Source organism: Eucyclogobius newberryi, unplaced genomic scaffold (assembly GCF_026437365.1).
Source record: "Eucyclogobius newberryi isolate DKJ021-1_F unplaced genomic scaffold, fEucNew1.0.hap1 SCAF_7, whole genome shotgun sequence".
NCBI classification, from domain to species: domain Eukaryota; kingdom Metazoa; phylum Chordata; class Actinopteri; order Gobiiformes; family Gobiidae; genus Eucyclogobius; species Eucyclogobius newberryi.
The window spans coordinates 1,488,496-1,513,798 of record NW_027316389.1 but is presented as its reverse complement, the minus strand read 5'-3'; the positions used below and the strand labels follow the sequence as shown (position 1 = coordinate 1,513,798).

The 25,303-nt window shown below is 41.5% G+C and overlaps 1 protein-coding gene across 4 annotated transcripts in view; it reads left to right on the top strand.

The window, feature by feature from the left end:
- Positions 1 to 25,303, top strand: part of ampd3b (adenosine monophosphate deaminase 3b) — a 58,978-nt gene that overhangs the window by 5,625 nt on the left and 28,050 nt on the right. For all 4 annotated transcript variants that reach the window (XM_072435782.1, XM_072435784.1, XM_072435786.1 and 1 more), the window contains exon 2: positions 13,930 to 14,149. In XM_072435782.1, the coding sequence (XP_072291883.1) occupies positions 13,930 to 14,149 (220 nt within the window). The remainder of the gene's footprint in view (positions 1 to 13,929; positions 14,150 to 25,303) is intronic.

Genomic DNA, 25,303 nt, shown 5'->3' with positions numbered 1-25,303 from the left:
GACGAGAGCGAGACGAGAGCGAGACGAGAGCGAGACACGAGCGAGACACGAGCGAGACACGAGCGGGACGAGAGCGAGACGAGAGCGAGAAACGAGCGGGACGAGAGCGAGACACGAGTGAGACACGAGCGGGACAAGAGCGAGTGAGAGCGAGACGAGAGCGAGACACGAGCAAGACGAGAGCGAGACACGAGTGAGACACGAGCGGGACGAGAGCGAGACGAGAGCGAGACGAGAGCGAGACGAGAGCGAGACACGAGCGAGACACGAGCGAGACACGAGCGAGACACGAGCGAGACGAGAGCGAGAAACGAGCGGGACGAGAGCGAGACACGAGCGAGACACGAGCGAGACACGAGCGGGACGAGAGCGAGACGAGAGCGAGACACGAGCGGGACGAGAGCGAGACAAGAGCGGGACACGAGCGAGACACGAGCGAGACACAAGCGAGACACGAGCGGGACGAGAGCGAGACGAGAGCGAGACACGAGCGGGACACGAGCGGGACAAGAGCGAGTGAGAGCGAGACGAGAGCGAGACACGAGCAAGACGAGAGCGAGACACGAGTGAGACACGAGCGGGACGAGAGCGAGACGAGAGCGAGACGAGAGCGAGACACGAGCGAGACACGAGCGAGACACGAGCGGGACGAGAGCGAGACGAGAGCGAGACGAGAGCGAGAAACGAGCGAGACACGAGCGAGACACGAGCGGGACGAGAGCGAGACGAGAGCGAGACACGAGCGGGACGAGAGCGAGACGAGAGCGGGACACGAGCGAGACACGAGCGAGACACGAGCGAGACACGAGCGGGACGAGAGCGAGACGAGAGCGAGACACGAGCGGGACACGAGCGAGACACGAGCGAGACACGAGCGAGACGAGAGCGAGACGAGAGCGAGACGAGAGCGAGACGAGAGTGAGACGAGAGCAGGACACGAGCGAGACACGAGCAGGACGAGAGCGAGACGAGAGCGGGACATTCAGAGCTTGAAGGGGACACGTCCTTCTCACTCTGAAGACGTTTTGGTCGTCAAAAGAACACGTCAAAGATCGATTCATTAAATGACTTTTGTCTTGCGTCTGGCGCGTGAGGACGTTTAACTTCCCCCCTATGCCCGCCTCTGTCCCCGCCCCTGTCCCCGCCCCCGTCCACATTCCTGCTCTTGTGTTTGGACATGGGTCTTTAGTTTGGACACGTCGTCTCTCAGAGGAATGTGGAAAGTCCCGTCTTTAACACGCACTTGAAACTCACTCATTTTAGATCATTTTACAACAAAGTAAAAGAACGATTTAAGTAAGTTTATGACTCCTTTAATAGTGTAACTTATGACCCCTTTAATAGTGTAACTTATGACTCCTTTAATAGTGTAACTTATGACCCCTTTAATAGTGTAACTTATGACTCCTTTAATAGTGTAACTTATGACCCCTTTAATAGTGTAACTTATGACTCCTTTAATAGTGTAACTTATGACCCCTTTAATAGTGTAACTTATGACTCCTTTAATAGTGTAACTTATGACTCCTTTAATAGTGTAACTTATGACTCCTTTAATAGTGTAACTTATGACCCCTTTAATAGTGTAACTTATGACTCCTTTAATAGTGTAACTTATGACCCCTTTAATAGTGTAACTTATGACTCCTTTAATAGTGTAACTTATGACCCCTTTAATAGTGTAACTTATGACTCCTTTAATAGTGTAACTTATGACTCCTTTAATAGTGTAACTTATGACCCCTTTAATAGTGTAACTTATGACTCCTTTAATAATGTAACTTATGACTCCTTTAATAGTGTAACTTATGACTCCTTTAATAGTGTAACTTATGACTCCTTTAATAGTGTAACTTATGACTCCTTTAATAGTGTAACTTATGACCCCTTTAATAGTGTAACTTATGACTCCTTTAATAGTGTAACTTATAACTCCTTTAATAGTGTAACTTATAACTCCTTTAATAGTGTAACTTATGACCCCTTTAATAGTGTAACTTATGACTCCTTTAATAGTGTAACTTATGACTCCTTTAATAGTGTAACTTATGACTCCTTTAATAGTGTAACTTATAACTCCTTTAATAGTGTAACTTATGACTCCTTTAATAGTGTAACTTATGACTCCTTTAATAGTGTAACTTATAGCTCCTTTAATAGTGTAACTTATGACTCCTTTAATAGTGTAACTTATGACTCCTTTAATAGTGTAACTTATAACTCCTTTAATAGTGTAACTTATGACTCCTTTAATAGTGTAACTTATGACTCCTTTAATAGTGTAACTTATGACCCCTTTAATAGTGTAACTTATGACTCCTTTAATAGTGTAACTTATACTCCTTTAATAGTGTAACTTATGACTCCTTTAATAGTGTAACTTATAACTCCTTTAATAGTGTAACTTATGACTCCTTTAATAGTGTAACTTATGACTCCTTTAATAGTGTAACTTATAGCTCCTTTAATTGTGTAACTTATGACTCCTTTAATAGTGTAACTTATGACTCCTTTAATAGTGTAACTTATGACTCCTTTAATAGTGTAACTTATAACTCCTTTAATAGTGTAACTTATGACTCCTTTAATAGTGTAACTTATGACTCCTTTAATAGTGTAACTTATAACTCCTTTAATAGTGTAACTTATGACTCCTTTAATAGTATAACTTATGCTCCTTTAATAGTGTAACTTATAACTCCTTTAATAGTGTAACTTATACTCCTTTAATAGTGTAACTTATGACTCCTTTAATAGTGTAACTTATAACTCCTTTAATAGTGTAACTTATGACTCCTTTAATAGTGTAACTTATGCTCCTTTAATAGTGTAACTTATAACTCCTTTAATAGTGTAACTTATACTCCTTTAATAGTGTAACTTATGACTCCTTTAATAGTGTAACTTATAACTCCTTTAATAGTGTAACTTATGACTCCTTTAATAGTGTAACTTATAACTCCTTTAATAGTGTAACTTATGACTCCTTTAATAGTGTAACTTATGACTCCTGTAATAGTATAACTTATGACCCCTTTAATAGTGTAACTTATGACTCCTTTAATAGTGTAACTTATGACTCCTTTAATAGTGTAACTTATGCTCCTTTAATAGTGTAACTTATGACCCCTTTAATAGTGTAACTTATAACTCCTTTAATAGTGTAACTTATGACTCCTTTAATAGTGTAACTTATAACTCCTTTAATAGTATAACTTATGACTCCTTTAATAGTGTAACTTATAACTCCTTTAATAGTGTAACTTATAGCTCCTTTAATAGTGTAACTTATGACTCCTTTAATAGTGTAACTTATAACTCCTTTAATAGTGTAACTTATGACTCCTTTAATAGTGTAACTTATGCTCCTTTAATAGTGTAACTTATAACTCCTTTAATAGTGTAACTTATGACTCCTTTAATAGTGTAACTTATAACTCCTTTAATAGTGTAACTTATGACTCCTTTAATAGTGTAACTTATGACTCCTTTAATAGTGTAACTTATGACCCCTTTAATAGTGTAACTTATGACTCCTTTAATAGTGTAACTTATACTCCTTTAATAGTGTAACTTATGACTCCTTTAATAGTGTAACTTATAACTCCTTTAATAGTGTAACTTATGACTCCTTTAATAGTGTAACTTATGACTCCTTTAATAGTGTAACTTATAGCTCCTTTAATTGTGTAACTTATGACTCCTTTAATAGTGTAACTTATGACTCCTTTAATAGTGTAACTTATGACTCCTTTAATAGTGTAACTTATAACTCCTTTAATAGTGTAACTTATGACTCCTTTAATAGTGTAACTTATGACTCCTTTAATAGTGTAACTTATAACTCCTTTAATAGTGTAACTTATGACTCCTTTAATAGTATAACTTATGCTCCTTTAATAGTGTAACTTATAACTCCTTTAATAGTGTAACTTATACTCCTTTAATAGTGTAACTTATGACTCCTTTAATAGTGTAACTTATAACTCCTTTAATAGTGTAACTTATGACTCCTTTAATAGTGTAACTTATGCTCCTTTAATAGTGTAACTTATAACTCCTTTAATAGTGTAACTTATACTCCTTTAATAGTGTAACTTATGACTCCTTTAATAGTGTAACTTATAACTCCTTTAATAGTGTAACTTATGACTCCTTTAATAGTGTAACTTATAACTCCTTTAATAGTGTAACTTATGACTCCTTTAATAGTGTAACTTATGACTCCTTTAATAGTATAACTTATGACCCCTTTAATAGTGTAACTTATGACTCCTTTAATAGTGTAACTTATGACTCCTTTAATAGTGTAACTTATGCTCCTTTAATAGTGTAACTTATGACCCCTTTAATAGTGTAACTTATAACTCCTTTAATAGTGTAACTTATGACTCCTTTAATAGTGTAACTTATAACTCCTTTAATAGTATAACTTATGACTCCTTTAATAGTGTAACTTATAACTCCTTTAATAGTATAACTTATGACTCCTTTAATAGTGTAACTTATACTCCTTTAATAGTGTAACTTATGACTCCTTTAATAGTGTAACTTATGACTCCTTTAATAGTGTAACTTATGCTCCTTTAATAGTGTAACTTATACTCCTTTAATAGTGTAACTTATGACTCCATTAATAGTGTAACTTATGCTCCTTTAATAGTGTAACATATGACTCCTTTAATAGTGTAACTTATAACTCCTTTAATAGTATAACTTATGACTCCTTTAATAGTGTAACTTATACTCCTTTAATAGTGTAACTTATGACTCCTTTAATAGTGTAACTTGTGACTCCTTTAATAGTGTAACTTATGCTCCTTTAATAGTGTAACTTATGACTCCTTTAATAGTGTAACTTATGACTCCTTTAATAGTGTAACTTATGACTCCTTTAATAGTATAACTTATGCTCCTTTAATAGTGTAACTTATGACTCCTTTAATAGTGTAACTTATGCTCCTTTAATGGTGTAATTTATGACCCCTTTAATAGTGTAACTTATGACTCCTTTAATAGTGTAACTTATGAACCCTTTAATAGTGTAACTTATGACTCCTTTAATAATGTAACTTATGACTCCTTTAATAGTGTAACTTATGACTCCTTTAATAGTGTAACTTATGACTCCTTTAATAGTATAACTTATGACTCCTTTAATAGTGTAACTTATGCTCCTTTAATAGTGTAACTTATGACCCCTTTAATAGTGTAACTTATGACTCCTTTAATAGTGTAACTTTTGACTCCTTTAATAGTGTAACTTATGACTTCTTTAATAGTGTAACTTTTGACTCCTTTAATAGTGTAACTTATGACTCCTTTAATAGTGTAACTTATGCTCCTTTAATAGTGTAACTTATGACCCCTTTAATAGTGCAACTTATGACCCCTTTAATAGTGTAACTTATGCTCCTTTAATAGTGTAACATATGACCCCTTTAATAGTGTAACTTATGACTCCTTTAATAGTGTAACTTATGACCCCTTTAATAGTGTAACTTATGACTCCTTTAATAGTGTAACTTATGACTCCTTTAATAGTGTAACTTTTGACTCCTTTAATAGTGTAACTTATGACTCCTTTAATAGTGTAACTTATGCTCCTTTAATAGTGTAACTTATGACCCCTTTAATAGTGCAACTTATGACCCCTTTAATAGTGTAACTTATGACCCCTTTAATAGTGTAACTTATGACTCCTTTAATAGTGTAACTTATGACCCCTTTAATAGTGTAACTTATGATTCCTTTAATAGTGTAACTTATGACTCCTTTAATAGTGTAACTTATAACTCCTTTAATAGTGTAGCTTATGACTCCTTTAATAGTGTAACTTATGCTCCTTTAATAGTGTAACTTATGACTCCTTTAATAGTGTAACTTATGACTCCTTTAATAGTGTAACTTATGACTCCTTTAATAGTGTAACTTATGACTCCTTTAATAGTGTAACTTATGACTCCTTTAATAGTGTAACTTATGACTCTAAACCAGGTCTAAACCAAGACTTAGTCTTGGTTTAGACCTGGTTTAGACCTGGTTTAGTCCTGGTTTAGTCCTGGTTTAGTCCTGGTTTAGTCTTGGTTTAGACCTGGTTTAGACCTGGTTTAGTCCTGGTTTAGTCCTGGTTTAGTCTTGGTTTAGACCTGGTTTAGTCCTGGCTTAGTCCTGGTTTAGTCCTGGTTTAGTCCTGGTTTAGTCCTGGTTTAGACCTGGTTTAGTCCTGGTTTAGACCTGGTTTAGTCTTGGTTTAGACCTGGTTTAGACCTGGTTTAGTCCTGGTTTAGTCCTGGTTTAGACCTGGTTTAGTCCTGGTTTAGTCCTGGTTTAGTCTTGGTTTAGACCTGGTTTAGTCCTGGTTTAGTCTTGGTTTAGACCTGGTTTAGTCCTGGTTTAGTCCTGGTTTAGTCCTGGTTTAGACCTGGTTTAGTCCTGGTTTAGTCCTGGTTTAGTCTTGGTTTAGACCTGGTTTAGACCTGGTTTAGTCCTGGTTTAGTCCTGGTTTAGTCCTGGTTTAGTCCTGGTTTAGACCTGGTTTAGACCTGGTTTAGTCCTGGTTTAGACCTGGTTTAGTCCTGGTTTAGTCCTGGTTTAGTCTTGGTTTAGACCTGGTTTAGTCCTGGTTTAGTCCTGGTTTAGTCCTGGTTTAGTCCTGGTTTAGTCTTGGTTTAGACCTGGTTTAGACCTGGTTTAGTCCTGGTTTAGTCCTGGTTTAGTCCTGGTTTAGTCTTGGTTTAGACCTGGTTTAGACCTGGTTTAGTCCTGGTTTAGTCCTGGTTTAGTCTTGGTTTAGACCTGGTTTAGTCCTGGTTTAGTCCTGGTTTAGTCCTGGTTTAGTCCTGGTTTAGACCTGGTTTAGTCCTGGTTTAGACCTGGTTTAGTCCTGGTTTAGTCCTGGTTTAGTCCTGGTTTAGTCTTGGTTTAGACCTGGTTTAGTCCTGGTTTAGTCCTGGTTTAGACCTGGTTTAGACCTGGTTTAGACCTGGTTTAGTCCTGGTTTAGTTCTGGTTTAGTCCTGGTTTAGTCCTGGTTTAGTCTTGGTTTAGACCTGGTTTAGTCCTGGTTTAGACCTGGTTTAGTCCTGGTTTAGTCCTGGTTTAGTCCTGGTTTAGTCCTGGTTTAGTCTTGGTTTAGACCTGGTTTAGTCCTGGTTTAGTCCTGGTTTAGTCCTGGTCTGACCCTGACCTCCTTTGCCCTCCACAGTCTATATTTAGTCCAGTTTTAGTCTCTTCTTTCCGTCAACAGTAATAAACACATCAGTCAAACTCACAGTGACGCGACCGGAAGAATTCAGACTATTTCAGTTTATTCAAAGTATTTTTATTTGTTTTAAAGAGACAGAATAAAATGTGTCTGGAGAAGGCTTTGGACCGTGTCCCTCGGGGTGTCCTTTGGGGGGTGCTCCGGGAGTACGGGGCCCGGGGCCCTTTGCTCAGGGCTGTCCCTGTCTGACCGGAGCAGGAGCTGTGGTCACTGCAGTGAGTCAGACCTGTTCTTATGAGGGACTCCTCAGGGCTGCGCTTTGTCACCGCTTTTATGGACAGAATTTCTAGGCGCAGTCAGGGGTCAGAGGGTGTGGTCAGGGGTCAGAGGGTGTGGTCAGGGGTCAGAGGGTGTGGTCAGGGGTCAGAGGGTGTGGTCAGGGGTCAGAGGGTGTGGTCAGGGGTCGGAGGGTGTGGTCAGGGGTCGGAGGGTGTGGTCAGGGGTCAGAGGGTGTGGTCAGGGTCAGAGGGTGTGGTCAGGGGTCAGAGGGTGTGGTCAGGGGTCAGAGGGTGTGGTCAGGGGTCGGAGGGTGTGGTCAGGGGTCGGAGGGTGTGGTCAGGGGTCAGAGGGTGTGGTCAGGGGTCGGAGGGTGTGGTCAGGGGTCGGAGGGTGTGGTCAGGGGTCAGAGGGTGTGGTCAGGGGTCGGAGGGTGTGGTCAGGGGTCAGAGGGTGTGGTCAGGGGTCGGAGGGTGTGGTCAGGGGTCGGAGGGTGTGGTCAGGGGTCGGAGGGTGTGGTCAGGGGTCGGAGGGTGTGGTCAGGGGTCGGAGGGTGTGGTCAGGGGTCAGAGGGTGTGGTCAGGGGTCGGAGGGTGTGGTCAGGGGTCGGAGGGTGTGGTCAGGGGTCGGAGGGTGTGGTCAGGGGTCAGAGGGTGTGGTCAGGGGTCAGAGGGTGTGGTCAGGGGTCGGAGGGTGTGGTCAGGGGTCGGAGGGTGTGGTCAGGGGTCGGAGGGTGTGGTCAGGAGGGTGTCCGGTTTGGGGACCACAGGATTCCATCTCTGCTGTTTGCAGACGATGTTGTCCTGATGGCTCCATCAAACCTGGACCTGCAGCTGCACTGGGACGAGAGGGAAGCGTCTGGGATGAGAATCAGCTCCAAATCCGAGGCCATGGTTCTCGACCGGAAAAAGGTGGCTTGCCCTCTCCAGGTGGGTGGGGTGTCCTTGCCCCAAGTGGAGGAGTTCAAGTATCTCGGGGTCTTGTTCACGAGTGAGGGAAGGATGGAGCGTGAGATCGACAGTTGGATCGGTGCAGCGGCTGCAGTGATGCAGTCGCTGCATCGGACCGTTGTGGTAAAGAGGGAGCTGAGCCGAAAGGCAAAGCTCTCTATTTACCGGTCGGTCTACGTTCTGACCTCACCTATGGTCATGAGCTTTGGGTAGTGACCGAAAGAACAAGATCGCGGATACAAGCGGTCGAAATGAGTTTCCTCCGCCGTGTGGCTGGGCGCTCCCTTAGAGATAAGGTGAGGAGCTCGGCCACACGGGGGGAGCTCGGAGTAGAGCCGCTGCTCCTCCACGTTGAGAGGAGCCAGCTGAGGTGGCTCGGGCATCTGTTCCGGATGCCTCCTGGGCGCCTCCCTCGGGAGGTGTTTCAGGCTTGTCCCACCGGGAAGAGGCCCCGGGGGAGACCCAGGGCACGCTGGAGAGACTATCTCTCTCGGCTGGCCTGGGAACGCCTCGGGATCCCCCCGGAGGAGTTAGAGGAAGTGTCTGGGGAGAAGGAAGTCTGGGAGTCCCTGCTCAGACTGCTGCCCCCGCGACCCGGCCCCGGATAAAGCGGCAGAAGATGGATGGATGGAGAAGAAAATGTATCAAACTGTGTTCAATCCACATCAGGGAACAGCAGATGGAGGCGGGGCCTGTGTAGGCGGGGCCTGTGTGAGATCTCAGATGGAGGCGGGGCCTGTGTGAGATCTCAGATTGTGACTTTAGTTTATTTGTGCAATAGAAGTTTCTGTTTGATGTGGACAGAACCTCTGACCTCTGACCTCTGACCCTGAGAGTTTATCTTATTGTTGTCATCATCGTTACCATAGTTAAGCCCGAGCGCCACAAGCTGCGAGAGGCTTATTAGTCCCGTAAGGCCGTGCGAAGCGCTCGCCCACTTCCAAACACTCACTAACGCACTCCTTCACTCACGCACGCCCCGTGCAGACTAATTATTATTAATTATATTAATGATACTAATTAGTAGTAGGAAAATGGAACATTACCGTTGTAAACGGGCGAAGCTCGTGCAAAAGTGGCACTAAACGAGCACTTTACATTGGAAGCGGTCGTCATCCCCACATAAAACACTCATTTGCTCTAAGTGTCTCATGAATACGTTCCATCTCTTGCATGTTCCGTTCATATAAACATGAGATGCACAAATGTAACATTATTACTGTTTAAAGGGCCAAAAACACAAAGTGGGCGGAGCCCACTCAAAATGAAGGAAAGTACCCGTCAGTGACCAGGGACCCACACCATGAGGGAGGAAAGCGTGAGCGCTTTCCGAAAATGTATAGTTTATGATATTTGAAAAATGGTAAACATTGTTTTCGCATCGGAATATTATTCTTTCTTCTTCTTCTTCTTCTTCTTCTTCTTCTTCTCGGGACACGCCCCTATTTTTCACCCAGTGACATTGACGAAAAGTCACAAAAATGTTCACACCTCTAAAAATCGTGCCTCTACATTCTGGCCATTTCCCTTTTCTAAAATAAAAGAATGTGCTCGTCAGCCCCAAATGTTCCCAGAATGCATTGAGAGATGGGAAATGACCCAAAAAAAATCTGATCGTAGAATCATGAGATTTGGCGCAGAGGTAGATGGTGACAAGAGAAGTAAAAAATGATTACGGCAACGCCGTCCGCCCAACCAAATGTCGGCCATATTGGATCAAAATTTGCTAAACATGACTCGGGAGTTTTTCCATATGTTGTACTTTTACAAACTCCTCCCCCTCAGGGCGTTGGCCCTAAAAAGCTGAAATTTGGTGAAAATGCTACTGAGGAGTGGGACATCAAAAGTTATTAAATGACATTGACCCTGTCACGGTCTCTGAGCGGCGAAGCCACAAACTGTAGCTAGAATTTCAGAAATCTCCCAAATTTAACATTTCTGCCGTTTGCGCAGATAAAGTCCAAATTGCGTCAAATTAGAATCAGTTGTTAAACTCTTTGCGCTCCCAGGGCTTTAGACATATTAACCTGAAATGTGGTGAGACTCATCTTCAGGACCATCAAAAGTTATCCACATTTTTATTCTGAGAGTCACGGTGTCTGTGCGGCAGAGCCGCACATTTTGCCAAGAATTCAAAATAAAATGTCTTTTTGATGTAAAACAAAGTGAGAAGATGTGACAGCGTCACAGATTCAGATGTAATAAAAGGACAATTGGGGCGCGTTAGCCACGCCCCCTCCTCTTGCGGCGTGGCGGCGGTGTGGCGAGGGCCGATCATTGCCGCTTGCGGCTATATTTATTGTTGTTGTTTATAAATCTGGTGTGACCTCCAGTCATAGGTCAGCGTGGGTCGTGGGTCAGCGTGGGTCGTGGGTCAGCGTGGGTCATGGGTCAGCGTGGGTCATGGGTCAGCGTGGCTCCTAGGTCAGCGTGGGTCATAGGTCAGCGTGGGTCATAGGTCAGCGTGGGTCATGGGTCAGCGTGGGTCGTGGGTCAGCGTGGGTCATGGGTCAGCGTGGCTCCTAGGTCAGCGTGGGTCATAGGTCAGCGTGGGTCATAGGTCAGCGTGGGTCATGGGTCAGCGTGGCTCATAGGTCAGCGTGGGTCATAGGTCAGCGTGGGTCATGGGTCAGCGTGGGTCGTGGGTCAGCGTGGGTCATGGGTCAGCGTGGCTCCTAGGTCAGCGTGGGTCATAGGTCAGCGTGGGTCATAGGTCAGCGTGGGTCATGGGTCAGCGTGGCTCATAGGTCAGCGTGGGTCATAGGTCAGCGTGGGTCATAGGTCAGCGTGGGTCGTGGGTCAGCGTGGGTCATGGGTCAGCGTGGGTCATAGGTCAGCGTGGGTCATAGGTCAGCGTGGGTCGTGGGTCAGCGTGGGTCATGGGTCAGCGTGGGTCATAGGTCAGCGTGGGTCATGGGTCAGCGTGGGTCGTGGGTCAGCGTGGGTCATGGGTCAGCGTGGGTCATGGGTCAGCGTGGCTCATAGGTCAGCGTGGGTCATAGGTCAGCGTGGGTCATAGGTCAGCGTGGGTCGTGGGTCAGCGTGGGTCATGGGTCAGCGTGGGTCATAGGTCAGCGTGGGTCATAGGTCAGCGTGGGTCATGGGTCAGCGTGGGTCGTGGGTCAGCGTGGGTCATGGGTCAGCGTGGCTCCTAGGTCAGCGTGGGTCATAGGTCAGCGTGGGTCATAGGTCAGCGTGGGTCATGGGTCAGCGTGGCTCATAGGTCAGCGTGGGTCATAGGTCAGCGTGGGTCGTGGGTCAGCGTGGGTCATGGGTCAGCGTGGGTCATAGGTCAGCGTGGGTCATAGGTCAGCGTGGGTCGTGGGTCAGCGTGGGTCATGGGTCAGCGTGGGTCATAGGTCAGCGTGGGTCATGGGTCAGCGTGGGTCATGGGTCAGCGTGGGTCATAGGTCAGCGTGGGTCATGGGTCAGCGTGGGTCGTGGGTCAGCGTGGGTCATGGGTCAGCGTGGGTCATGGGTCAGCGTGGGTCATGGGTCAGCGTGGCTCATAGGTCAGCGTGGGTCATAGGTCAGCGTGGGTCATAGGTCAGCGTGGGTCGTGGGTCAGCGTGGGTCATGGGTCAGCGTGGGTCATGGGTCAGCGTGGCTCATAGGTCAGCGTGGGTCATAGGTCAGCGTGGGTCATGGGTCAGCGTGGGTCATAGGTCAGCGTGCGCTCAGGCCGTGTCTAGTCTCTTACACAATCGCATCATCTGAGCGTCTCAATCTGAGGTGCTCTTGGACTGAAGTGTTCACACGTGAAGACGTCTGATTGGATGATGTGGTTAGTTTCCATGGAAACGCTCTGAGTGAGTCAGTCTCAATTCTGTTTGATCTGATGCTGCTTTTGACACTGTCGATCATGGGATCCTCTTACAGAGACAGAGGACTGGGTGGACATCACTGGCCACGCCCTAAACTGGTTAAGGTCCAATCTGGAAGACAGGAAGTACTTTGTGTCTCAGACCACATGTCCCTGTGGGACCCCAAGGGTCAGTCCTGGGACCCCTTCTGTTCAACTTCTACATGCTGCCCTTAGGTCATGGACCGGCCTCTTGCTGGTGCCAGAGTCAGGACTAAACATGGAGCGGCCTCCTGCTGGTGCCAGAGTCAGGACTAAACATGGACCGGCCTCCTGCTGGTGCCAGAGTCAGGACTCCTGCTGGTGCCAGAGTCAGGACTAAACATGGACCGGCCTCCTGCTGGTGCCAGAGTCAGGACTAAACATGGACCGGCCTCCTGCTGGTGCCAGAGTCAGGACTCCTGCTGGTGCCAGAGTCAGGACTCCTGCTGGTGCCAGAGTCAGGACTCCTGCTGGTGCCAGAGTCAGGACTCCTGCTGGTGCCAGAGTCAGGACTCCTGCTGGTGCCAGAGTCAGGACTCCTGCTGGTGCCAGAGTCAGGACTCCTGCTGGTGCCAGAGTCAGGACTCCTGCTGGTGCCAGAGTCAGGACTCCTGCTGGTGCCAGAGTCAGGACTCCTGCTGGTGCCCTCATGTGACTGAGAGGATTTTATTTGCTTTTCTCTTTTATGTCTTAAACTGTTTTGTTCTTCTTGTTGTGACACATTTTAAATTGCCTTGTGTTTGAAATGTGCTCCACAAATAAACTTGCCTTGTTGTTGTTGTTGTTGTTGTTGTTGTTGTTGTTGTTGTTGTTGTTGTTGTTGACGAGGTCCTGACCTGACGGAGACTGAACCAGGACTTGGCAGATCCAGGTGTGAAGTCTGGACTAAATCCAGCTCTGGATCTGAGCCAGAATCTCAGCTGTTTGTGAGACTGTGACGCCACGAGCAGAACCAGATCCAGGTCCAGATCCAGGTCCAGATCCAGGACCAGATCCAGGTCCAGATCCAGGACCAGATCCAGGTCCAGATCCAGGACCAGATCCAGGACCAGATCCAGGTCCAGATCCAGGACCAGATCCAGGACCAGATCCAGGACCAGATCCAGGTCCAGATCCAGGACCAGATCCAGGACCAGATCCAGGACCAGATCCAGGTCCAGATCCAGGACCAGATCCAGGACCAGATCCAGGACCAGATCCAGGACCAGATCCAGGACCAGATCCGGGACCAGATGGTGTCTCTGGTCTCTGGTCTGACCCTGGTCCCTGGTCCCTGGTCCCTGGTCTCTGGTCTCTTGTCTCTGGTCTCTGGTCCCTGGTCTCTGGTCTCTGGTCTCTGGTCTCTGGTCTCTGGTCTCTTGTCTCTGGTCTCTGGTCTCTGGTCTCTGGTCTCTGGTCTCTGGTCTCTGGTCTCTGGTCTCTGGTCTCTTGTCTCTGGTCTCTGGTCCCTGGTCTCTGGTCTCTGGTCTCTGGTCTCTGGTCTCTTGTCTCTGGTCTCTGGTCTCTGGTCTCTGGTCTCTGGTCTCTGGTCTCTTGTCTCTGGTCTCTTGTCTCTGGTCTCTTGTCTCTTGTCTCTTGTCTCTTGTCTCTTGTCCCTGGTCCCTGGTCTGACCCTGGTCTCTTGTCTCTAGTCCCTTGTCTCTTGGTTTTCAGACATGCGGCGTCAGTTTCCCCGTCAGAGCATGTCCGATGTGGACGAGCGCGTGCGGGTTTTGGCGGAGCAGGTTTACGTGTCGGCTCTGAAGGACCAGGACCAGCGAGGAGCCCTGGACCTGTTCACGGTCCACGAGGACTGTCCCATCGAGGCCCACGAGGACCTGCAGAGGGCGCTGCAGAGGGAGCTGGAGCAGCAGGCCGACCACGCTGCCAAAAAGTGAGACGCAAACAAATACTGCCAAAAACAAACAAACAAACAAACAAACACTGGCAAAAAGTGAGACATAAACACTCAAAAAGTGAGACACAAACACTGACAAAAAGTGAGACACAAACACTGACAAAAAGTGAGACACAAACACTGACAAAAAGTGAGACACAAACACTGACAAAAAGTGAGACACAAACACTTTAAAAGTGAAACACAAACACTGGCAAAAAGTGAGACATAAACACTCAAAAAGTGAGACACAAACACACAAAAAGTGAGACACAAACACTGACAAAAAGTGAGACACAAACACTGACAAAAAGTGAGACACAAACACTGACAAAAAGTGAGACACAAACACTTTAAAAGTGAAACACAAACACTCAAAAAGTGAGACATAAACACTCAAAAAGTGAGACATAAACACTCAAAAAGTGAGACACAAACACTGACAAAAAGTGAGACACAAACACTGACAAAAAGTGAGACACAAACACTGACAAAAAGTGAGACATAAACACTTTAAAAGTGAGACACAAACACTCAAAAAGTGAGACACAAACACTTTAAAAGTGAAACACAAACACTCAAAAAGTGAGACATAAACACTCAAAAAGTGAGACATAAACACTCAAAAAGTGAGACACAAACACTCAAAAAGTGAGACACAAACACACAAAAAGTGAGACATAAACACTCAAAAAGTGAGACACAAACACTGACAAAAAGTGAGACACAAACACTGACAAAAAGTGAGACATAAACACTCAAAAAGTGAGACACAAACACTGACAAAAAGTGAGACACAAACACTCAAAAAGTGAGACATAAACACTCAAAAAGTGAGACACAAACACTCAAAAAGTGAGACACAAACACACAAAAAGTGAGACAAAAACACTCAAAAAGTGAGACACAAACACACAAAAAGTGAGACACAAACACTCAAAAAGTGAGACACAAACACACAAAAAGTGAGACACAAACACACAAAAAGTGAGACACAAACACTGACAAAAAGTGAGACAAAAACACTCAAAAAGTGAGACAACAACACTCAAAAAGTGAGACACAAACACACAAAAAGTGAGACACAAACACACAAAAAGTGAGACACAAACACTCAGAAAGTGAGACACAAACACACAAAAAGTGAGACACAAACACTGACAAAAAGTGAGACACAAACACACAAAAAGTGAGACACAAACACACAAAAAGTGAGACACAAACACACAAAAAGTGAGACACAAACACTCAGAAAGTGAGACACAAACACACAAAAAGTGAGACACAAACACTGACAAAAAGTGAGACACAAACACACAAAAAGTGAGACACAAACACTCAAAAAGTGAAACACAAACACACAAAAAGTGAGACACAAACACACAAAAAGTGAGACACAAACACACAAAAAGTGAGACACAAACACTCAGAAAGTGAGACACAAACACACAAAAAGTGAGACACAAACACTGACAAAAAGTGAGACAAAAACACTCAAAAAGTGAAACACAAACACACAAAAAGTGAGACACAAACACACAAAAAGTGAGACACAAACACACAAAAAGTGAGACACAAACACTCAGAAAGTGAGACACAAACACACAAAAAGTGAGACACAAACACTGACAAAAAGTGAGACACAAACACACAAAAAGTGAGACACAAACACTCAAAAAGTGAAACACAAACACTCAGAAAGTGAGACACAAACACACAAAAAGTGAGACACAAACACACAAAAAGTGAGACACAAACACTCAAAAAGTGAGACATAAACACTCAAAAAGTGAGACACAAACACTGACAAAAAGTGAGACACAAACACACAAAAAGTGAGACACAAACACTCAAAAAGTGAGACACAAACACACAAAAAATGAGACATAAACACTCAAAAAGTGAGACACAAACACACAAAAAGTGAGACACAAACACACAAAAAGTGAGACACAAACACACAAAAAGTGAGACACAAACACTCAAAAAGTGAGACACAAACACACAAAAAGTGAGACATAAACACTCAAAAAGTGAGACACAAACACTCAAAAAGTGAGACACAAACACTGACAAAAAGTGAGACACAAACACACAAAAAGTGAGACATAAACACTCAAAAAGTGAGACACAAACACACAAAAAGTGAGACACAAACACTGACAAAAAGTGAGACACAAACACTCAAAAAGTGAGTCACAAACACACAAAAAGTGAGACACAAACACTCAAAAAGTGAGACACAAACACTCAAAAAGTGAGACATGACAAAAAGTGAGACACAAACACTTTAAAAGTGAGACACAAACACTCAAAAAGTGAGACACAAACACTGACAAAAAGTGAGACACAAACACTCAAAAAGTGAGACACAAACACTCAAAAAGTGAGACACAAACACACAAAAAGTGAGACACAAACACTCAAAAAGTGAGACACAAACAAACAAAAAGTGAGACATGACAAAAAGTGAGACACAAACACTGACAAAAAGTGAGACACAAACACTCAAAAAGTGAGACACAAACACACAAAAAGTGAGACACAAACACACAAAAAGTGAGACAAAAACACACAAAAAGTGAGACATAAACACTGACAAAAAGTGAGACACAAACACTCAGAAAGTGAGACACAAACACTGACAAAAAGTGAGACACAAACACACAAAAAGTGAGACACAAACACACAAAAAGTGAGACACAAACACTCAAAAAGTGAAACACAAACACTCAAAAAATGAGACATGACAAAAAGTGAGACATAAACACTGACAAAAAGTGAGACACAAACACTTTAAAAGTGAGTCACAAACACTAAAAAAGTGAGTCACAAACACACAAAAAGTGAGACACAAACACTCAAAAAGTGAAACACAAACACTCAAAAAATGAGACATGACAAAAAGTGAGACATAAACACTGACAAAAAGTGAGACACAAACACTTTAAAAGTGAGTCACAAACACTCAAAAAGTGAGTCACAAACACACAAAAAGTGAGACACAAACACTCAAAAAGTGAGACACAAACACTCAAAAAGTGAGACATGACAAAAAGTGAGACAAAAACACTCAAAAAGTGAGACACAAACACTCAAAAAGTGAGACACAAACACACAAAAAGTGAGACACAAACACTGACAAAAAGTGAGACACAAACACTCAAAAATTTAGACACAAACACTAACAAAAAGTGAGACACAAACACACAAAAAGTGAGACATAAACACTCAAAAAGTGAGACACAAACACTCAAAAAGTGAGACACAAACACACAAAAAGTGAGACATGACAAAAAGTGAGACACAAACACTCAAAAAGTGAGACACAAACACTCAAAAAGTGAGACACAAACACACAAAAAGTGAGACACAAACACACAAAAAGTGAGACACAAACACTCAAAAAAAGAGACACAAACACTGACAAAAAGTGAGACACAAACACTCAGAAAGTGAGACATGACAAAAAGTGAGACAAAAACACTCAAAAAGTGAGACACAAACACTCAAAAGGTGAGACACAAACACACAAAAAGTGAGACACAAACACTCAAAAAAAGAGACACAAACACTCAAAAAGTGAGACACAAACACTCAAAAAGTGAGACATGACAAAAAGTGAGACAAAAACACTCAGAAAGTGAGACACAAACACACAAAAAGTGAGACACAAACACACAACAAGTGAGACATAAACACTCAAAAAGTGAGACACAAACACTCAGAAAGTGAGACACAAACACACAAAAAGTGAGACACAAACACACAACAAGTGAGACATAAACACTCAAAAAGTGAGACACAAACACACAAAAAGTGAGACACAAACACACAAAAAGTGAGACACAAACACTCAGAAAGTGAGACATGACAAAAAGTGAGACAAAAACACTCAGAAAGTGAGACACAAACACACAAAAAGTGAGACACAAACACACAACAAGTGAGACATAAACACTCAAAAAGTGAGACACAAACACTCAGAAAGTGAGACACAAACACACAAAAAGTGAGACACAAACACACAACAAGTGAGACATAAACACTCAAAAAGTGAGACACAAACACACAAAAAGTGAGACATAAACACTCAAAAAGTGAGACACAAACACACAAAAAGTGAGACATAAACACTCAAAAAGTGAGACACAAACACACAAAAAGTGAGACACAAACACTGACAAAAAGTGAGACACAAACACTCAAAAAGTGAGACACAAACACTCAAAAAGTGAGACACAAACACACAAAAAGTGAGACATAAACACTCAAAAAGTGAGACACAAACACACAAAAAGTGAGACACAAACACTGACAAAAAGTGAGACACAAACACTCAAAAAGTGAGACACAAACACACAAAAAGTGAGACACAAACACTGACAAAAAGTGAGACACAAACACTCAAAAAATGAGACACAAACACTCAAAAAAAGAGACACAAACACTCAAAAAATGAGACACAAACACTCAAAAAATGAGACATGACAAAAAGTGAGACACAAACACACAAAAAGTGAGACACAAACACTGACAAAAAGTGAGACACAAACACACGAAAAGTGAGACACAAACACTGACAAAAAGTGAGACAAAAACACTCAAAAAGTGAGACACAAACACTCAAAAAGTGAGACACAAACACACAAAAAGTGAGACACAAACACACAAAAAGTGAGACACAAACACACAAAAAGTGAGACACAAACACTCAAAAAGTGAGACATAAACACTGACAAAAAGTGAGACACAAACACACAAAAAGTGAGACACAAACACTCAAAAAGTGAGACACAAACACACAAAAAGTGAGACATAAACACTCAAAAAGTGAGACACAAACACACAAAAAGTGAGACACAAACACACAAAAAGTGAGACACAAACACACAAAAAGTGAGACACAAACACTGACAAAAAGTGAGACACAAACACTCAGAAAGTGAGACACAAACAATCAAAAAGTGAGACAACAACACTCAAAAAGTGAGACACAAACACTCAAAAAGTGAAACACAAACACTGACAAAAAGTGAGACAAAAACACTCAAAAAGTGAGACAAAAACACTCAAAAAGTGAGACACAAACACTCAAAAAGTGAGACATAAACACTCAAAAAGTGAGACACAAACACACAAAAAGTGAGACACAAACACACAAAAAGTGAGACACAAACACTGACAAAAAGTGAGACACAAACACTCAAAAAGTGAAACACAAACACTCAGAGAGTGAGACACAAACACACAAAAAGTGAGACACAAACACTCAAAAAGTGAGACACAAACACTGACAAAAAGTGAGACACAAACACACAAAAAGTGAGACACAAACACTCAAAAAGTGAGACACAAACAAACAAAAAGTGAGACATGACAAAAAGTGAGACACAAACACTGACAAAAAGTGAGACACAAACACTCAAAAAGTGAGACACAAACACTCAAAAAGTGAAACACAAACACTCAAAAAGTGAGACACAAACACACAAAAAGTGAGACACAAACACACAAAAAGTGAGACACAAACACACAAAAAGTGAGACACAAACACAAACACTCAAAAAGTGAAACACAAACACTCAGAAAGTGAGACACAAACACACAAAAAGTGAGACACAAACACACAAAAAGTGAGACACAAACACTCAAAAAGTGAGACATAAACACTCAAAAAGTGAGACACAAACACTGACAAAAAGTGAGACACAAACACACAAAAAGTGAGACACAAACACTCAAAAAGTGAGACACAAACACACAAAAAATGAGACATAAACACTCAAAAAGTGAGACACAAACACACAAAAAGTGAGACACAAACACACAAAAAGTGAGACACAAACACACAAAAAGTGAGACACAAACACTCAAAAAGTGAGACACAAACACACAAAAAGTGAGACATAAACACTCAAAAAGTGAGACACAAACACTCAAAAAGTGAGACACAAACACTGACAAAAAGTGAGACACAAACACACAAAAAGTGAGACATAAACACTCAAAAAGTGAGACACAAACACACAAAAAGTGAGACACAAACACTGACAAAAAGTGAGACACAAACACTCAAAAAGTGAGTCACAAACACACAAAAAGTGAGACACAAACACTCAAAAAGTGAGACACAAACACTCAAAAAGTGAGACATGACAAAAAGTGAGACACAAACACTTTAAAAGTGAGACACAAACACTCAAAAAGTGAGACACAAACACTGACAAAAAGTGAGACACAAACACTCAAAAAGTGAGACACAAACACTCAAAAAGTGAGACACAAACACACAAAAAGTGAGACACAAACACTCAAAAAGTGAGACACAAACAAACAAAAAGTGAGACATGACAAAAAGTGAGACACAAACACTGACAAAAAGTGAGACACAAACACTCAAAAAGTGAGACACAAACACACAAAAAGTGAGACACAAACACACAAAAAGTGAGACAAAAACACACAAAAAGTGAGACATAAACACTGACAAAAAGTGAGACACAAACACTCAGAAAGTGAGACACAAACACTGACAAAAAGTGAGACACAAACACACAAAAAGTGAGACACAAACACACAAAAAGTGAGACACAAACACTCAAAAAGTGAAACACAAACACTCAAAAAATGAGACATGACAAAAAGTGAGACATAAACACTGACAAAAAGTGAGACACAAACACTTTAAAAGTGAGTCACAAACACTAAAAAAGTGAGTCACAAACACACAAAAAGTGAGACACAAACACTCAAAAAGTGAAACACAAACACTCAAAAAATGAGACATGACAAAAAGTGAGACATAAACACTGACAAAAAGTGAGACACAAACACTTTAAAAGTGAGTCACAAACACTCAAAAAGTGAGTCACAAACACACAAAAAGTGAGACACAAACACTCAAAAAGTGAAACACAAACACTCAAAAAATGAGACATGACAAAAAGTGAGACATAAACACTGACAAAAAGTGAGACACAAACACTTTAAAAGTGAGTCACAAACACTCAAAAAGTGAGTCACAAACACACAAAAAGTGAGACACAAACACTCAAAAAGTGAGACACAAACACTCAAAAAGTGAGACATGACAAAAAGTGAGACAAAAACACTCAAAAAGTGAGACACAAACACTCAAAAAGTGAGACACAAACACACAAAAAGTGAGACACAAACACTGACAAAAAGTGAGACACAAACACTCAAAAATTTAGACACAAACACTAACAAAAAGTGAGACACAAACACACAAAAAGTGAGACATAAACACTCAAAAAGTGAGACACAAACACTCAAAAAGTGAGACACAAACACACAAAAAGTGAGACATGACAAAAAGTGAGACACAAACACTCAAAAAGTGAGACACAAACACTCAAAAAGTGAGACACAAACACACAAAAAGTGAGACACAAACACACAAAAAGTGAGACACAAACACTCAAAAAAAGAGACACAAACACTGACAAAAAGTGAGACACAAACACTCAGAAAGTGAGACATGACAAAAAGTGAGACAAAAACACTCAAAAAGTGAGACACAAACACTCAAAAGGTGAGACACAAACACACAAAAAGTGAGACACAAACACTCAAAAAAAGAGACACAAACACTCAAAAAGTGAGACACAAACACTCAAAAAGTGAGACATGACAAAAAGTGAGACAAAAACACTCAGAAAGTGAGACACAAACACACAAAAAGTGAGACACAAACACACAACAAGTGAGACATAAACACTCAAAAAGTGAGACACAAACACTCAGAAAGTGAGACACAAACACACAAAAAGTGAGACACAAACACACAACAAGTGAGACATAAACACTCAAAAAGTGAGACACAAACACACAAAAAGTGAGACACAAACACACAAAAAGTGAGACACAAACACTCAGAAAGTGAGACATGACAAAAAGTGAGACAAAAACACTCAGAAAGTGAGACACAAACACACAAAAAGTGAGACACAAACACACAACAAGTGAGACATAAACACTCAAAAAGTGAGACACAAACACTCAGAAAGTGAGACACAAACACACAAAAAGTGAGACACAAACACACAACAAGTGAGACATAAACACTCAAAAAGTGAGACACAAACACACAAAAAGTGAGACATAAACACTCAAAAAGTGAGACACAAACACACAAAAAGTGAGACATAAACACTCAAAAAGTGAGACACAAACACACAAAAAGTGAGACACAAACACTGACAAAAAGTGAGACACAAACACTCAAAAAGTGAGACACAAACACTCAAAAAGTGAGACACAAACACACAAAAAGTGAGACATAAACACTCAAAAAGTGAGACACAAACACACAAAAAGTGAGACACAAACACTGACAAAAAGTGAGACACAAACACTCAAAAAGTGAGACACAAACACACAAAAAGTGAGACACAAACACTGACAAAAAGTGAGACACAAACACTCAAAAAATGAGACACAAACACTCAAAAAAAGAGACACAAACACTCAAAAAATGAGACACAAACACTCAAAAAATGAGACATGACAAAAAGTGAGACACAAACACACAAAAAGTGAGACACAAACACTGACAAAAAGTGAGACACAAACACACGAAAAGTGAGACACAAACACTGACAAAAAGTGAGACAAAAACACTCAAAAAGTGAGACACAAACACTCAAAAAGTGAGACACAAACACACAAAAAGTGAGACACAAACACACAAAAAGTGAGACACAAACACACAAAAAGTGAGACACAAACACTCAAAAAGTGAGACATAAACACTGACAAAAAGTGAGACACAAACACACAAAAAGTGAGACACAAACACTCAAAAAGTGAGACACAAACACACAAAAAGTGAGACATAAACACTCAAAAAGTGAGACACAAACACACAAAAAGTGAGACACAAACACACAAAAAGTGAGACACAAACACACAAAAAGTGAGACACAAACACTGACAAAAAGTGAGACACAAACACTCAGAAAGTGAGACACAAACAATCAAAAAGTGAGACAACAACACTCAAAAAGTGAGACACAAACACTCAAAAAGTGAAACACAAACACTGACAAAAAGTGAGACAAAAACACTCAAAAAGTGAGACAAAAACACTCAAAAAGTGAGACACAAACACTCAAAAAGTGAGACATAAACACTCAAAAAGTGAGACACAAACACACAAAAAGTGAGACACAAACACACAAAAAGTGAGACACAAACACTGACAAAAAGTGAGACACAAACACTCAAAAAGTGAAACACAAACACTCAGAGAGTGAGACACAAACACACAAAAAGTGAGACACAAACACTCAAAAAGTGAGACACAAACACTGACAAAAAGTGAGACACAAACACACAAAAAGTGAGACACAAACACACAAAAAATGAGACATAAACACTCAAAAAGTGAGACACAAACACACAAAAAGTGAGACACAAACACTGACAAAAAGTGAGACACAAACACACAAAAAGTGAGACACAAACACTCAAAAAGTGAGACACAAACAAACAAAAAGTGAGACATGACAAAAAGTGAGACACAAACACTGACAAAAAGTGAGACACAAACACTCAAAAAGTGAGACACAAACACTCAAAAAGTGAAACACAAACACTCAAAAAGTGAGACACAAACACACAAAAAGTGAGACACAAACACACAAAAAGTGAGACACAAACACACAAAAAGTGAGACACAAACACTGACAAAAAGTGAGACATAAACACTCAGAAAGTGAGACACAAACACTGACAAAAAGTGAGACACAAACACACAAAAAGTGAGACACAAACACTCAGAAAGTGAAACACAAACACTCAAAAAATGAGACATGACAAAAAGTGAGACACAAACACACAAAAAGTGAGACACAAACACTGACAAAAAGTGAGACACAAACACTCAAAAAGTGAGACACAAACACACAAAAAGTGAGACACAAACACTGACAAAAAGTGAGACACAAACACTCAAAAAGTGAGACACAAACACTCAAAAAATGAGACACAAACACTGACAAAAAGTGAGACAAAAACACTCAAAAAGTGAGACACAAACACTCAAAAAGTGAGACACAAACACACAAAAAGTGAGACATAAACACTGACAAAAAGTGAGACACAAACACTCAAAAAGTGAGACACAAACACACAAAAAGTGAGACACAAACACTCAAAAAGTGAGACACAAACACTCAAAAAGTGAGACACAAACACTCAAAAATTTAGACACAAACACTGACAAAACGTGAGACACAAACACACAAAAAGTGAGACACAAACACACAAAAAGTGAGACATAAACACTCAAAAAGTGAGACACAAACACTCAAAAAATGAGACATGACAAAAAGTGAGACACAAACACTCAAAAAGTGAGACACAAACACACAAAAAGTGAGACACAAACACTCAAAAATTTAGACACAAACACTGACAAAAAGTGAGACACAAACACACAAAAAGTGAGACACAAACACACAAAAAGTGAGACATGACAAAAAGTGAGACACAAACACTCAAAAAGTGAGACACAAACACACAAAAAGTGAGACATGACAAAAAGTGAGACACAAACACTCAAAAAGTGAGACACAAACACACAAAAAGTGAGACACAAACACACAAAAAGTGAGACACAAACACTCAAAAAAGAGACACAAACACTCAAAAAATGAGACATGACAAAAAGTGAGACACAAACACACAAAAAGTGAGACACAAACACTTTAAAAGTGAGACACAAACACTGACAAAAAGTGAGACATAAACACTCAAAAAGTGAGACACAAACACTCAAAAAGTGAGACACAAACACACAAAAAGTGAGACAAAAACACTCAAAAAGTGAGACACAAACACTGACAAAAAGTGAGACATAAACACTCAAAAAGTGAGACACAAACACTTTAAAAGTGAGACACAAACACACAACAAGTGAGACACAAACACACAACAAGTGAGACATAAACACTCAAAAAGTGAGACATAAACACTCAAAAAGTGAGACACAAACACTCAAAAAGTGAGACACAAACACTCAAAAAGTGAGACACAAACACACAAAAAGTGAGACACAAACACACAAAAAGTGAGACACAAACACTGACAAAAAGTGAGACACAAACACTCAAAAAGTGAAAC